This window comes from Heterocephalus glaber, unplaced genomic scaffold, assembly GCF_053883595.1.
Source record: "Heterocephalus glaber isolate CG9 unplaced genomic scaffold, H.glaber_assembly_v1.0 deba00001745, whole genome shotgun sequence".
NCBI classification, from domain to species: domain Eukaryota; kingdom Metazoa; phylum Chordata; class Mammalia; order Rodentia; family Bathyergidae; genus Heterocephalus; species Heterocephalus glaber.
In genome coordinates, this window is record NW_028258451.1 from 1,690,547 (window position 1) to 1,704,599 (window position 14,053).

Consider the following 14,053-nt stretch of genomic DNA (forward strand, 5'->3'; position numbering starts at 1 on the left):
TTAAGATAAAGAGAACAGTTTTATTGTCCCTGCAGTGGCTCCCCAAACCCCTTAAGTTTATGCCTCTCCTGCCCTCCCCAAGGCACCCACTGGAGGAGGTGACAAAAGTGGCAGTGGAGGGGAGGAGGAGAAACACCTTTATTGGAAGAACAGTGCAGACACGGGCTGGGGGATGAGTGAGAGTACAGGAGTGGGTCCCAGGAACCAGCACCATCCCAAGTCCCCTCCAGGGGGCTGCCCGGAGATGGGTGGTTGATAGGACCCTGGGATCCCTTGGGAGAGGCCATTTCGGGAGAGAGGGAGGCAGGAGGCCTGGGGTTCCAACGGAGAGAGGGCGAGAAGCCACCTGGTTTCACCGATCCATGCTGTCGTCCATGGGACTGGAGAAGCAGGTCTGCAGCAGCTTCTCACAGAACTCCAGCTCCTCCTGGGGTAAGGCGAGGGGTCCCGTGTGAGGAGGCCAGGGCTGCCTCCAGCACGCTCAGCAGATGGCACAAGTCCACCGGCCCATCCAAGAGCCACCCAGCCTCACCAACCACGATGAGGCCCAGATGGGCTTCCCCTTCTTGCCAGCTCTGAAGTGCGCAGCTGGGACCTGGGGTCTCCCACACTGTGCTCACAGCAGCCCCCCGGCCCTTTCGGGCTCCTAGGCAGTCCCGTCATTACTCCCAGCCCCAACCCCTTAGATACAAACCCCAGAAGCCAAGAAAGAACACACTGGCAGGTTAAACCCAAACAGACGAGGTATCTCCGTGGCAGAAAACTCCAGAAACAAAAATGAATAAAAAACAAGTTGGAGGACAAACAGCCAGGCAGAGATGTGGACATTTAGTGTCAGCTGCTTAGGAGGGTGGAGCAGGAGGACCATGTGAGCTCATGCGTCAGAGAGCCTGGGCAACACAGCCAATCACATCTCAAACACACACACACACACACACACACACACACACACACACACACACACGAGACACATGCAGAAGGTGACCGATGACAGGCTAGGGTACTGGGGATGAAACCCAGGGCCTGCACATGCAAGGCAAACGCCCTACTGCTGCAATGCATACCTGGCCCTTTCTTTTGTTTGTTCCTTTTTTTTTTTTTTTTTTGGTACCAGGGATTGAACTCGGGTCCTTCCGCTTGCGAGGCAGGCGGTGGAACCAATGAGCTAAATCCCTGGTCCCTCTTTTGTGTTTGTTTGTTTCCAGTACTGGGGATTGAACTCAGGACCTCGTGCCCTGGCCCTTTCTTTTTGAGACAGATCTCAAGTTGCACAGTCTGGGCTCGAACTTGTGGTTCCACTGCCTCAGCCTCCTGAGTAGCTGGGATTACAGGTACATGCCATAGCACCCAACAAAAAAGCTGGTTATTTTTTTTTTCTTTGTCATACTGGTTATTGAACCCAGTGCTTTCCCACTGAGCTGCATCCCAGCCCCCGCGCCCCATTTTAAAAATTTTAAAAAAAATTTTATTAGTACATGTGCAGTACATAATGATTACATTCAGCCCTTTTTATTTTTTTATTTTTAAAATTTTTTTATTTTTGGTACCAGGGATCGAACTCAGGACCTTGCACTTGTGAGGCAGGCGGTGGCACCACTGAGCTAAATCCCCGGGCCCAGCCCTTTTTATTTTTTGAGACAGTGTCTCTAGAGTCAATAAATTGCCAAGGCTGGGCATGAACTTGCAATCCTCCTGCTTCAGCCTCCCAGAGTGCTGGGATGACAGACATGGGCCACCACCACACCCAGCTTCGTTGAAATGACTGAATAACAATGAATATGTAAGTAACTGTGATTGATCACTTGTAACTTACCTATCTAATGAGTTATTACTTATCTATTTAACTAAACAATACATTATTTATCACTTCTTACGCATTACCCAGTCAATTAAATAACTGCCCTGTTTACTTACCAACTCAGTGACACTGAATGAACTCTTCCCCTCCGCCTCACTGACTGACCTGCCCTCCCTGCACCAATCTAGCCAGGGCACAAGTGAGGCAGAGAGCGACAGGAGGGGAGAGGAAGCCGGAGCCAGCCGCCCACTGACCCAGCGCCCGCACACCTGGTACTCCTCGCGCTGCTGCAGCAGCTGGCAGCGGTGGCGTAGCAGCTCCTCCAGCCCCAGCTCAGGCTCCCGGCATTCGCGCACGCCCTGGGGGAAGTCTGTCACCAGGCTGCAGGGAGACGGCATAGCCTTAGGGACCCGGCCACACAGACCCAGGCCTGGCTCCCTGCCCACCCCCGCTGCTCCACGGCAGCCCGAGTGTGTCTCTGCCCTATGCTAGGGCCTCAGTTTCCCCATCTGCAAAATGGACCTCCAGCTGTCCCACACGGCCCCAGGAATCACAATGAGACCAATAACAGACAGGCGTGTGCCACCCGCCTGGCACAGGGTCAACCTCAGAACCTGCCTGCTCCATTGATCCATTCTGCTTTTTGTTGTTGTTGTTGTTTTTGGAGACAGGGTCACACTATATAGCCCAGGCTGGGCTCGAAGTTGTGGCAATCCTCCTGCCTCAGCCTCCCAAGTGCTGAGATGACAGGCATGAGCCACCATACCTGGTGACTCTGCCTTTTTTATAAACACTAATCTGATCATAATGGTGAGCGGGGGCACAGACCTCCTTCTCCCAAGGTGGTCACGTGAGCTGCACAGGTGAGGAACTGAGGCCCTGTGCCCTCTGCATTCCTGAACTCCTGCCCATGCCCACAGGTTGGTCCACGCCCGGGGCCCCCACACACCTGCACAGGGCCCCAAGCACGTGCTCGTGGAAAGGGCTGTGTTCAGTCTGCACGAGGGCCACCAGCTGCTGGACCATCCCCATGGAGCACAGGGTCCCTGGGGAGGGAGGGCTCGGGTCAGAGGGCAGCCCTGCCCTGCCCTGCACTGGCCCACACCCAGCCCGGACGGAGGCTGCCCCACCTTTGTGCTCCGGGTGGCCCACCAGCAGGTTCTGCAGCAGGAATGCCGACTTCACCTTGAGCTTCTGCACCTGCTGCTGCATGGCCCGCATCAGCACGGAGAAGCCGTCCAGGCGGAGGAACTGCAGCAGCCCTGCCTCCTGCTCCCGCACAAGGCCTGGGGGAGGGCGGGCTGTGAGGTCAGGGCCAGCACCGCCGCCACCACTGTCACCACCGTCACCATCACCACAGCCATATCCCCAGCATCTGCACCACCAGCCTCACCATCATCTGTCATCAGCACCGTCCCACAATCGCCACCAACAGCATCACCACAAGCATCAACGCAGCTGTCATCGCCATCAGCACCACTGTCCCATCCAATATCGCCATCCACTCCACTGCCACTGCCATCGTGACTATCAACGCCCCCGTCCTCATCCTCATCACCACCTCAGGCTCCATCTCCGTGGCTTTCCATGGGCCTGTGCCAGGTTCGCACTATCTCTGAAGCATCCTGGAGGTATGGACCACAATCCATCTAACTCACCGTTCAAGCGCACGACTCAGTGGTTTTCAGTGCAGCCAGAGGTCGGGCAGCCATCACTACTGCCGGACCCCAGAACAGTTCCATCACGCTGGTCCCCATGAGCTGTCACCCCCAGCCCCGTGTCTATGCTTGCCTACCCTGGACACTTCTCAGAAGCGGATTCATGTCCTAGGTGGCTTGTTCCACTCACCCTTCCTTCGCTCAGCACGTTTTCAACATCCATCCACTTTGTAAAGTCTACTTTCATGCCTGAGTGGTATTCCATGGTACAGACACACTAGGGTTTTTTGTCCACTGATCCACTGATGGGCGCATTATCTCTTTTAACCCTCCCAACTATCTCAGAAGTTAGAGCTTACAGATGGGGAAAGCTAGCTTTAGCTTAAGCAGTTACTTCCCACCCATTTCACAGAAGAGGAAACTGAGGCCCTACACCCAGGCTATGGGGCGTGCAAGGCCTTTGCTCCTAGAAGACCTTTGTGAAGGCTTAGGCTGAGCTGCCAGAACAGCCCGCACCTGAGGCCCGACAAGTAGCAAACCTCCTGTTCCAGGGCTGTTGGGAGCAATGCTACATAATTCTAGGGAAAAATCATTTGAGTAGGCCTAGTTCTCCTGCCCACAGGCCAGCTATAACATTCCAGACATAATTCCATTTTGGCCTTGGGTCACAACTGAGACCTCAGTGATCCCGGATGCTGTAATCTCCAGGACAAGACCACACCTGCAGGAGACACCCTGGGAGGAACCAAATCTTCATCTGCGTAGTTCCTCATTGTTCTCAGATTTCCGCAGCCCCCCCCCTCTTTTGTTACACCTTGTTTATCCCAATGTGAAGTACTGAAATCTACATATTCATTTGTTACATCTGTTTCTCCTGATGTACTAAATAAAAGGTGCATTAAGATGGGGGCTTTGTCTTTGCCGCCCAGAGCAGCACTGATCGGACCCAAAGCTCAGCTTCTTCTCAGTCTCATTTTTCTACCTTTCCTGTCATTTGCCGTGTGCTGCCGTGGCTCGCAGGAGACTAAGACTTACTGCAGAGGTTCAAGTAACGTTCCCTTCCCCTGTTCCCTACACAGGGCAACTCATCTGAACCTGGAATGGGGTAAGGTATTTTCCACTGAACACAACTTCACATCAACCACTGAGAATCCTACTTCTGAGTTGAGATGTGCTTTAAGTGTAAACTAAAGCCCAGGTTTTGAAGATTTGGCATGACCAAAAGACAGAAGGCATTTCATTAATATTTCATATCAATTATGTGTTGAAATTATAATAGTTTAGATATAGTAAGTTAAACTAAAATGTTACTTTAAAAAAATAAAACAGCCAGACATGGTGGCACACGCCTGTCCTCCCAGCACCTGGGAGGCTGAGGCAGAAGGATCACTGCCAATTTGAGGCCACTCTGGGCTACATACTGAGTTTGAGGCCAGCCTGAACTACATAGTGAGACCCTGTCTGAAAACATACAAAAAAAATCACTGTTCACTCCCCTCAACCTCCACCTCTCTGCTAGGTTATCACCATCAACCCTGCCTACCGCCTACTGTCCACCCCCTGCCTGGAAAGCGCGAGGTCCTGAGTTCGATCCCCAGTACAAAAAAAAAAAAAACCCACATCATTCTGGTGGGTAACTTCTACTCAATTTTGCTATGAACCTAAAACCTGCTGCTCTAAAACAAGCCTCTTTTTAAAACCCTAAAAGCAAGACACCTGGAGCCAGGTGGACGGAGCTGCAGTGTCTTGGCATTCTCCCACGGGCCTGCCCAGGCCCCGCACAAGCCCATCGGAGCCCTCCTCGTCCACGTCTTCTCTGGCCACACAAAGTGCCACTCAGGAGCGCAGAGGCGAGGGCAGTAAGCGCACAGCCTCAGGGAGCAGCCACGTCACAGCTTGGACGGGGCCAGCCCACACCCGCTCCCAGCACGGAGCTCCCTGGGGGCAGCCCAGACCCCACAGCTCACTGGGAAGGGCACAGGCGGCTCCCCAGGAGATGGCAGGGTGGCTCTCCCCTTCTGGCTTGGTTCGCTGGCTTCTGGGCAGCCGCCGCTCTGTGAGGCCACTCACGCAGCCCGTGGCTCCTGCCCACCACCAGAGAGGACGAGGCCAGGCAGGTGCCCAGTGCAACCTCAGGGCACCATGGAGCCCCATCAGGCACAGCCTGCACAGAGCTCAGCCTACTCCTGGAGGCCCTGGGACAGACACGGGGCAGGGGCTCGACAGGCCACACCCAAATGGTAACCCAGAGGGACAGGGAGAGAGGACGTAGGTGCAGAGCAGTCTGCAGGTCTGTGTCCAGGTACAGCGTGCATGGGGAGGGGATGAGCAACACGCTTCACACCACACGCACTACACATGCGCCCACACACGGCCCCCACACGCCACACACATGATGTGCACACCACCACGCCACGCCACGGTGCGCACCTCATGCCACGCACCTGCACCGCCCCCACTCCCACCCCCACGCCACCCCTCCACGCCCATTAAATCTCCAGGAGCAAAGGGAGCCAGGCAAGTCTTCGGAGTAAGAAAGGGGCCAGTGGCACGGGGACACCCCTGCATCCTTCTGTACCTGTTGTACTGTGAGCAATGTGACCATCTTACCCATTCTCTTATATTGTATTTAATTTATTTAATTACTTTTCTTTTTTGTTGTTGGCTGTTTTTTTGTTTTTTGTTTTTTTGTTTTTTGGTACCAGGGATTGAACTCTGGTCCTTGAGCTTGCGAGGCAGGCGGAGGAACCACTTAGATCCCCAGCCTGTATTTCTTTTTCAAACAGAGTTGCTCTGCTGGATCCCCCCCAGATCTGGCTCCTGCTGCCCTGGGCCCCATCCCTCGCCTCCATGTGGAGCTGCCCACCTGTGCCTCCTCCCTCGGGCTCCTCCTGCGTCCTCCCTGTCCCTCCCTGGCTTCTGTACCCCACTAGGCAAGGACAGGCCACTGGAGAGCGGGCGCAGGACCAGGCTTGGTGCAGATGGAGGGAGCGTCACCACATGACCCCCGAAGCCCCCCAGGCCCCTGCCCCAGGGAAATGAGAGCATCCCGCTCAGACCCGCATTCTGCAAGTGCTGAAAGAACCCAGATGTCTAGTGGGGGAGGGACAGAAAAAATGTGCACCAAGGTCGCTAGCCCATAAAACGGGATGAGGTACAGATGCGTGTCACACAAGCATGAGCTTGTGCCCTGAAAAGAAACCCAGACCCGAAAGCCACACAGGCCCAACTCTGTTTACACGAACAGTCCACAATGGGCACAAAAGAGACCGGGAGGGAGCGACGAAGGAGGCTGCTTCCTGCGTCTGGGGCCTCATGTGGGGACGACGAGACAACTCTGGGAATGGACCAGAAAGTACTAAGTTGTAGGTTCAAAAAGGATGGATTCGGGGCTTATGAATTTTATCTCAAAGAAGCCGTTTCAAATCCCAGCCCCTGAAAGGCAGGAGGACTGCCGCAAACTCAAGGCCAGCCTGCATAGTGAGACTGAGTCTCAGAAACTGGGGGAAAAAAAAGCTGTTTCTAGGCTCCACCCACAGGAAGCCCACGAAGGGCTCGGACTGCTGTGTGTCCTTGCGGGGCCTCCCTGGCCTGGTCCCTCCTGTGTGAGGGGCACGATCCTCTAGACCTCAGCAGGTGTGTGGAGACCAGACAAGCACCCCAGGCGGCTCCAGCCCAGCCAGGTCTCTGTCCATGCCTCCATTTCCTGAGACTGGTGATGAAAACAGCGCCCATCCCCAGGCCTGCTGGAGAAGCAGCATCCATGCGGAGCCATGGTGGCTCTTGGCTGAGGGCATCTCTGGTTGTTCTGAAACGGCCCCAAGAGGGCCAGAAGCCAGGGGTAGTGGTGCCTGTGATCCCAGCACTCAAGAGGCTGAGGCAGAAAGATCCCCACAGGCTCTAGGCTAGCTTGGGCTTTACAGTGAGTTCAAGGCCAGCCTGAAGTACAAAGTGAGACCCTGTCTTGAAAAACAACAGGCAAGGTGCTGGGGTGAGACTGGAATAGCCTCTACCACTACCATCTTCGCCTCGCTCCCCGCTCCCCACTCCCCACACAGCCCACGGCACAGGGAATCGAGGGCTGAATGGGTGCAGCGGGACCCACCCGAGGACAACCCTGGCCCAGCCCTCCCCGTTCTGGGACACTTACAGGAGATGGCGAAGAGCGCCTTGACACGGACAGTGTCGCAGGGGTCGCGGTCGAGCAGCCGCAGCAGCTTGCGCAGGGCACCGAGGCCCAGCACCTGCTCCTGGATGGCCGCCACGTTCTGGCTGCACGTGCCGATGAGCTGTGCTGCGCGCCACCGCAGCCCCGCAGCACCGGCCTCGAGGTAGCGGCCCACCAGCAGGTGCATCCCCGACAGCTGGCAGAAGTCTGTGTACGCATGTGCGGGGGGGGGGGGTGTCAGGGCTGCGCTTTGCCCCGCCCCCAACGTCCTAATGCCCAGACCCTCAGCAGGGGACTGTGGGAAGCAGGTGGGGAAGGGGCTGCATGATGGGCTTGGGGTCTCAATTGGGGGTGACAGAGCTCTTGCAATAGACAAGAGGCGACAGCTGTGCAACATGATGCATAAACTAAATCCCATGGGACTGTCCCTAGGGAATTTTACCTCAGTAAGAAATAACTGGGGTGAAGACATATGAGAGAATGAATGTTCCTGTATCCCATCTTCACCAGCACTGTTTCCTTATTGAGAAAAAAATCAGCCAGGTGGACTGGCACAGGCCTGTCACCCCAGAACTCTGGGAAGCAGAGACAGGAGGATCACTAGCTCAAGCCCAGACTGGGCAACTTAAGTGACTTAGTGAGACCCTGTCTCAAAATAAAAAATAAAAAGGGCTGGGGATAGAGCTCAGTGCAAAGGCCCTGGGTTCAACCCCCAGTACTGCAAAACTAAAATAAACACAAAAGCCCCTGTGGACTGGGCTGGGGTGCCCTGCCCAGTGAGTCTGGGGACACTGGGGTCCTAGCAGGGACTGAGCATGCTTATAATGTCCCGGACCAGGGCCCTGCCCCTGGAGCCGTGTAGGTGGAGACCCGCATGGCCCTGAGATCTCACCCTCACCAGCCCATGGACTCAGGAGCTAACCAGGGACCCCAAAAGCTCCAGATACTTGCCCCTGTTCACAATGCCACAGAACCGCATGGCCGGACTGTGCGCCTCAGAAGTGACCCCTACTTTTCAGTAGAAATGGGGTCCCACGGGCCCCACTGCATGAGAGTGAGCCCCACACCATGGCCCTTCAGGCTTCCTGTCATTTCACTTCCCGGGGCAGCTCCTTATGGCCTCCAGGCCCTACACCACCTCTTCCTGCTGCCAGGAAGCATTTTCCAGAGAGAATCCCAGGACTCCACCTCCACTTCAGGTCTCTGATCAAATGCTGCCCCTGCCCCTCAGGGAGACTGTCCCTGGCCACCTCCCTTCTCATACACTAGAGAAGAGCAGGGGATGCCTGGCACCCTAGGAGGGAAAAGATCAGTCAGGTCTCATCGTGAAGGGGTGGGCCACAGCAGTCACCATGGGTTAAAAGGCCTCGCTCCTCACGGCAACACAGGACTGGCTAGAGGCTGGGAGGGCTGGAGGTGTCAAGAGAAGAGCAGAGGGCACAGGACAAGGGGATACCTGCAGCATTGTCCATGTTCTCACACAGGTCAGCCAGCAGCTCCAGGGCCCCCTCTCGTTCCTGCTGGTCAGCAGCCAGTTCGGTCTCCCCAGCTGCAGCAGGCATGGGCTGGGATAGCACTCGGAGGCAGCTCTTCATCTGCTCTACCTCCTCCCGCTGGCCACGGAAGGCAGCTGACATGGCCTCCTGCAGCCACTGCCGCCTCTGGGGATGAGAGTGGGAAAGAAGGTGTGGATCAGTAAATCATTTTGGAATCATAAATGACAGCTGTAGCCTGGTAAGCCACATCTTGTAATCCCAGCACTCAGGAGGCTGAGGCAGGAGGGTCATGGAGAGTTTGAGGCCAGCCTGGGCTACACAGTGAGTTCAAAGCCAGCCTGAACTGCATAATGAGACCAGTAAAACCAAAAGTAACAATAATACTGATGATGATGACAGCCAACATGTGAGGGCTCACTGTTCTTTCCACTAACAAATATCTCCAGAGCACCTTTTTTTATTTGGTCCTCTAGGTAATAGGACCTCTGCCCTGAGCCAGCCAGGCAGAAACTCGTCCAGTGTAGGGAGGGCTCATATTCTGGGGGGGGAAGAAGATGACAGAGACAAGCACAGCATGCAGTCTGTGACACAAGATGATAGGCATCATAGGGCAAGGTTAACCAGAGCAGAGGACAAGGATGGCTGAAGTGGAGCTGCAGGATTTCATGGTGTTTGAGGAACCACATGTGAGTAAATGAGTAGATGAGGAGCCAGGTGTGGTGGTGCACACCTGTATCCCAGCTACCCAAGAAACCCTGTCTCAAAAACCAAAAAGGGCTGGAAGTGTAGCTCAGTCAAAGAGTTTTCTCTTCTCAGGGTTCAATCCCTGGTACCACAACCACTACCAACACAAAATCGTATATAATAAAATTTGCTATTGATCTTCAAAAGGTCTCATTGTTCACAGATGAGAAAACAGCCACGGAAAAGTTGTGCTGTCCAAGGCAAGGTCACACAGTCAGCAACTGGCAAAGCCTAAAGTCAAACAGATACGTGTAGGGCATGTGTGCAGCCCTGCTGAACTGGAACCTCAGAAGTGCCCTATGAAGTACTGTTATTACTAATCTTGGGCCGGAGATTTAGCTCAGTGGTTTCCCCGCCTGCCTTGCAAGCGCAAGGGCCAGAGTTCGACCCCCGGTACCAAAAAAAAAAAATGTAAACATACATTACTAATCTTATCATCATCAATTCGTAAATGAATGAAGTTGAGATTCTGATGAATATATCCAAGGTCACACTGCTAGACAGTGCTGAATCCAGGTCTAGAGAGCCTTTTGTTAAAAAAAACCCACGAGGCTAAAAAAAAAAAAAAAAAAACCATGAGGCTCTTTGGCTTCCCAGAACAGTGCTGGGGCCGGGGATTTAGCTCAGTGGTTCCGCTGCCTGCCTCGAAAACCAAGGACCCGAATTCGATCCCCAGTACCAAAAAAAAAAAATTTTTTTTTTAATTATATAGAAAAATGTTTAAGTACTAGGGCCGGGGATTTAGCTCAGTGGTTCCGCCACCTGCCTCCCAAGAGCAAGGACCCAAGTTCGATCCCTGGTACCAAAAAAAAAAAAGAAGAAGTTTTAATCCAGAACAGTGCTGGGGATCCAGGAATCTGTCTCCTCAGACACCTGACATCTGACCTTTAGTCTACAATGACCCTATGCAGCACAGATATAGCCTACCATCCCTCCACATCTTCCCCCCCGCCCGCCCCAGTCTCGGCTCCACAAGGCACACTTCCCAAGACATCTCTGTCTCCAGGCTCCTCACCCCAGGCTCCATACTTTACCTCCTCGCTCATGGGTTCTGGAGGGGGGTCTGGCTCCATCGAGCCCGCCGTGATGGCCATCTGCAGCAGGCCTTGCAGGTTGCGCGGTGGCCGGGGGTTGCCCGAGCCCTCAGCAGAGGAGCCGCCGCTGCCCCCTGAGGAGCAGCCCTGGGAGGCTGGGGGCAACGCCAGGGGAAGGCGACTGCCCCCCGAGCCTTTGTCCGCCATGGACAGGTTGTGAAGGGAAGAATGTGTTGAGAGATAGAAGGGGGAAGGTGGTCAACGTTGAGGGAGCACTGGCGTCCTGATGGGTCGACTCCTGGGGGTCTGCTGAGAAGGTGGCGTTTTAAGGAAGCTCTGCGCCCTCCATGACCCCAAACCATTCTGCTCACTCCCCTTAAACACAGCCCCCAATACTTCCCCCACACCAACAATACCCTTCTCCAAAGCCATAGCCACTTCTTCCGCCCTAGGAACAGGCCCCACCCACTTTCCCCGGTAACAAGCCCTCTCCCCATTTCCACGGCGCGCGTCTTCGTCTCTTAGCAACCCCACTGCCCCGCCTCCTCTGCAATAAGTCAGCCATTCTGTCTCCTTAACAACAACTCTGCTCCCTCCTCTCCGAAGAGGAGCGCCTCAAAGGGGCCGATCTCACCTTCCTGGCCCTCGAGATGCTGCCGCACCTAAAAACAGAGTCTCTCGCACCTGACTCTGCTGGGCGTCGCCATCTTGACCGGAAATGCGTACAGCCTCGCACGGAAGTGCCTGACGCACCCCGCCCCCCAACTTCGCGTGGTTTATAAGGCTGAATCCTTTCTGGGTTTAAACCCTTCCCTCAGGCTGTAGACCGCACTCGGCTCCGCCCCTCCCAGTCAGGCCCCGCCTCCTCCCTTGTACCCGCCCCTCCAGCCCAATTTGCTCACCTTAGCGAGCTCCACCTTCTTATTCTTATTGAAGCTCCACCCACCGCCCCCATTTACGTACCTCTCACACCTCCTGGTCCCCGCCCCTGTTCTAGGTCCTTCCGCCTCTCCCAGTTAAGTCCCGCCTTCTCCTAAGCCCCGATCTGAAGCTGGCGCGCCAGGGGCTTACTCTGCCCACGCCCTTCCGTAGACCACGCCCCTCCAGAGCCACACCCCCTTCGCTGCTTAGGTCTGTCCTGGCCCTCACCCCCAACCTGTGCGGCTTGGGCCCAGCCCCACCTCTCTCCTGGCCTCAGTTTCCCCACTTGTCATATGGGCCTGCAGAGTGGTCGTCTCTAATTCTTCCCTCTGTCTCCAGGTGGAGAGGAGGCGATTCTGGAGGCCGGGCCCAGTGCCTACCCCATAGCTTGAGTCGGACTCAGGGCCCCACAGGGCGAGGCTGCTGGGAGGTCTTGGGGTGTGTGCACCGGTCTAGGCTGAGGAAAGCGGCCCTCGGTCTCGGGAATAGGGCGGCACGGAGGCGCGGAGCACCTACGGCCTTGGCTGTGTAGGTGATGGTTTGGGCGGGGTGGGAAGCAGAAGCAGGCTGGGGCTGAGTGTGCTGTGTAGGGCTGCGGCTGTGGGAACTCTCATACTAGTTCCCTGTTGCTGCTGCTAACAAACTACCAAACGTTGGCGGCTTAAAACAACACACATTTATTATCTGGCAGTGCTGGAGAACGAAAGTCCAAAACGAGTTCCTTCTGAGGCTGCTGGAGAGAATGTGTTCTCTCTGCCTGTTCCGGCTGTCGGAAGCTGCCCTGGTTCCTCAGTGTACAGCCACATGGCCTCACCTCCTGTGACCGTGACTCTGGGCCTCCTTCGTGCCTCCTGCAAGGACCGTAGAGTGACATTGGGCCCACCGGAAATCAGGATGCTCCATAATCACAACAGCAAAGTTGGGGGAATTCGAATGTGGGCATCTGCTGCAATAGATGAAATTATATATCTCACCGTATGGTACAACATGCAATTGTATATGACATGATTTCTTATATGTGAATATATAAATAATACCCTGATGGCCTAGAAGAAATCTCCCATGTACCTTAGAAAAGCCACCAACTTTGCAATAACATGTAAGAAGTGTGACTAAAACTTCCCATCTGCAGTGAGACATTTCAGGGCAAAAGGAGGTGCTATTAGTAATTACACAAGCCAGGCCTGGTGGCTCGTGCCCGTAATCCCAGAACCTTAGGAGACTAATGCAGGAGGGTCACACATTTGAGGCCAGCCTGGGCAACTCAGCAAGACTCTGTCTCAAAATTTAAAAAAAGAAAAATGTAAAAGCTCAGTCAGTGGTGTGGCTCAGTGGTAGAACACTTCCATCATGTGCAATGCCCTGGGTTCAATTCCTAGAACTGGCCCCCCCCAAAAAAGTCACAGATGTGGGTGGCTGAATAGACTTGGATGGGGCCAGGAAGCCAAGGCTCATGGGTACACTCCACAGAGCTTGGGGACCTTCGGACCAGGCAGAGAGGGGCCTTAGATTATGCAGGAATCTAGTGGGGGCCCGTGGGTTACCATGGTTCAGCACATGGGACGTGCTGGTGAGGACTCATGGCTCACACCGGAAACTGCACAAAGATTTCAGGGCCTGGGACAAGCACAGAACACATGAGGGTCTAAGGGGATAGACAAGGTCTCAGGGAACTCCGGAGGTTTCTCTGTGCAAGCAGGGGGAGAATCCCAGTTCCCCCAGCCCCAGGAGACCTGGGCAAGTGAGCCTGGGGAACGTGGACAGGCATGAGTCCTGGGTCGGCAATTCTGAATTCTTCCCCTTCTCTGCCTGCACCTCTCCGATGTCTCCGCAGGTCCCCCAGTCCCTCCGCACGTGTGCACCCCGCTCCCTGCCAGTCCCGTCTGCATCCAGCAGTCTCTGCGGCTCTCTTGCACGCCATGTTCTCCAGGTTTGCTCCCCTGTGTCCCTGCGGCCTGGCTCCCACGGCCCCCATTGATGTCCTGGCTCTGTCCCTCCAGCTCTCTACTGCCCTGCCCGAGCCCCCGGTGGTCAGCGTCTCTCCTGCTCTCTTAGTCTCCTCTGCGCCTGTCTCCACCTCTGTCCGTCTGTTGGCTCCAGATCTCCCTGCATCGCATCCTGCCCTCTACCCTCCCTCCCCCCCTCCGCATCCTGCAACCCTCCCTCCCCCTGCACCCTCCCTCCTCCCGCACCTGTCTCTCCTGCATCCTCCCTCCCCTGTACCCCTCCCTCCC

The 14,053-nt window shown here is 55.2% G+C and overlaps 1 protein-coding gene and 1 long non-coding RNA gene across 5 annotated transcripts; both read right to left on the reverse strand.

Annotated features, from left to right (window-relative positions):
• On the reverse strand, positions 1-11,978 carry Hspbp1 (HSPA (Hsp70) binding protein 1). Of its 4 annotated transcripts, none has more exons than XM_021245938.2 (8): positions 11,862-11,978; positions 10,899-11,204; positions 9,081-9,285; positions 7,607-7,831; positions 2,929-3,084; positions 2,748-2,844; positions 2,068-2,179; positions 1-427 (listed from the first exon to the last, which is right to left on the reverse strand). In XM_021245938.2, the coding sequence occupies exons 2-8, from the start codon at positions 11,103-11,105 to the stop codon at positions 353-355; spliced, it is 1,077 nt and encodes a 358-aa protein (XP_021101597.1). In that variant the 5' UTR covers positions 11,106-11,204; positions 11,862-11,978; the 3' UTR covers positions 1-352. The 4 variants fall into 4 exon arrangements, with proteins under 4 accessions (XP_021101597.1, XP_087057160.1, XP_004866720.1 ...); XM_087201034.1 differs by lacking the exon at positions 11,862-11,978 and adding an exon at positions 11,801-11,848; XM_004866663.4 differs by lacking the exon at positions 11,862-11,978 and adding an exon at positions 11,533-11,739 and having other exon boundaries at positions 10,899-11,207.
• Positions 11,979-12,472: 494 nt separating this feature from the next.
• LOC110346068 (uncharacterized) lies at positions 12,473-13,939 on the reverse strand. The gene is made up of 2 exons (XR_002389848.2): positions 13,553-13,939; positions 12,473-13,436 (listed from the first exon to the last, which is right to left on the reverse strand). It is a non-coding gene; the product is annotated as an uncharacterized LOC110346068 (long non-coding RNA).
• Between the last annotated feature and the right edge of the window lie 114 nt (positions 13,940-14,053).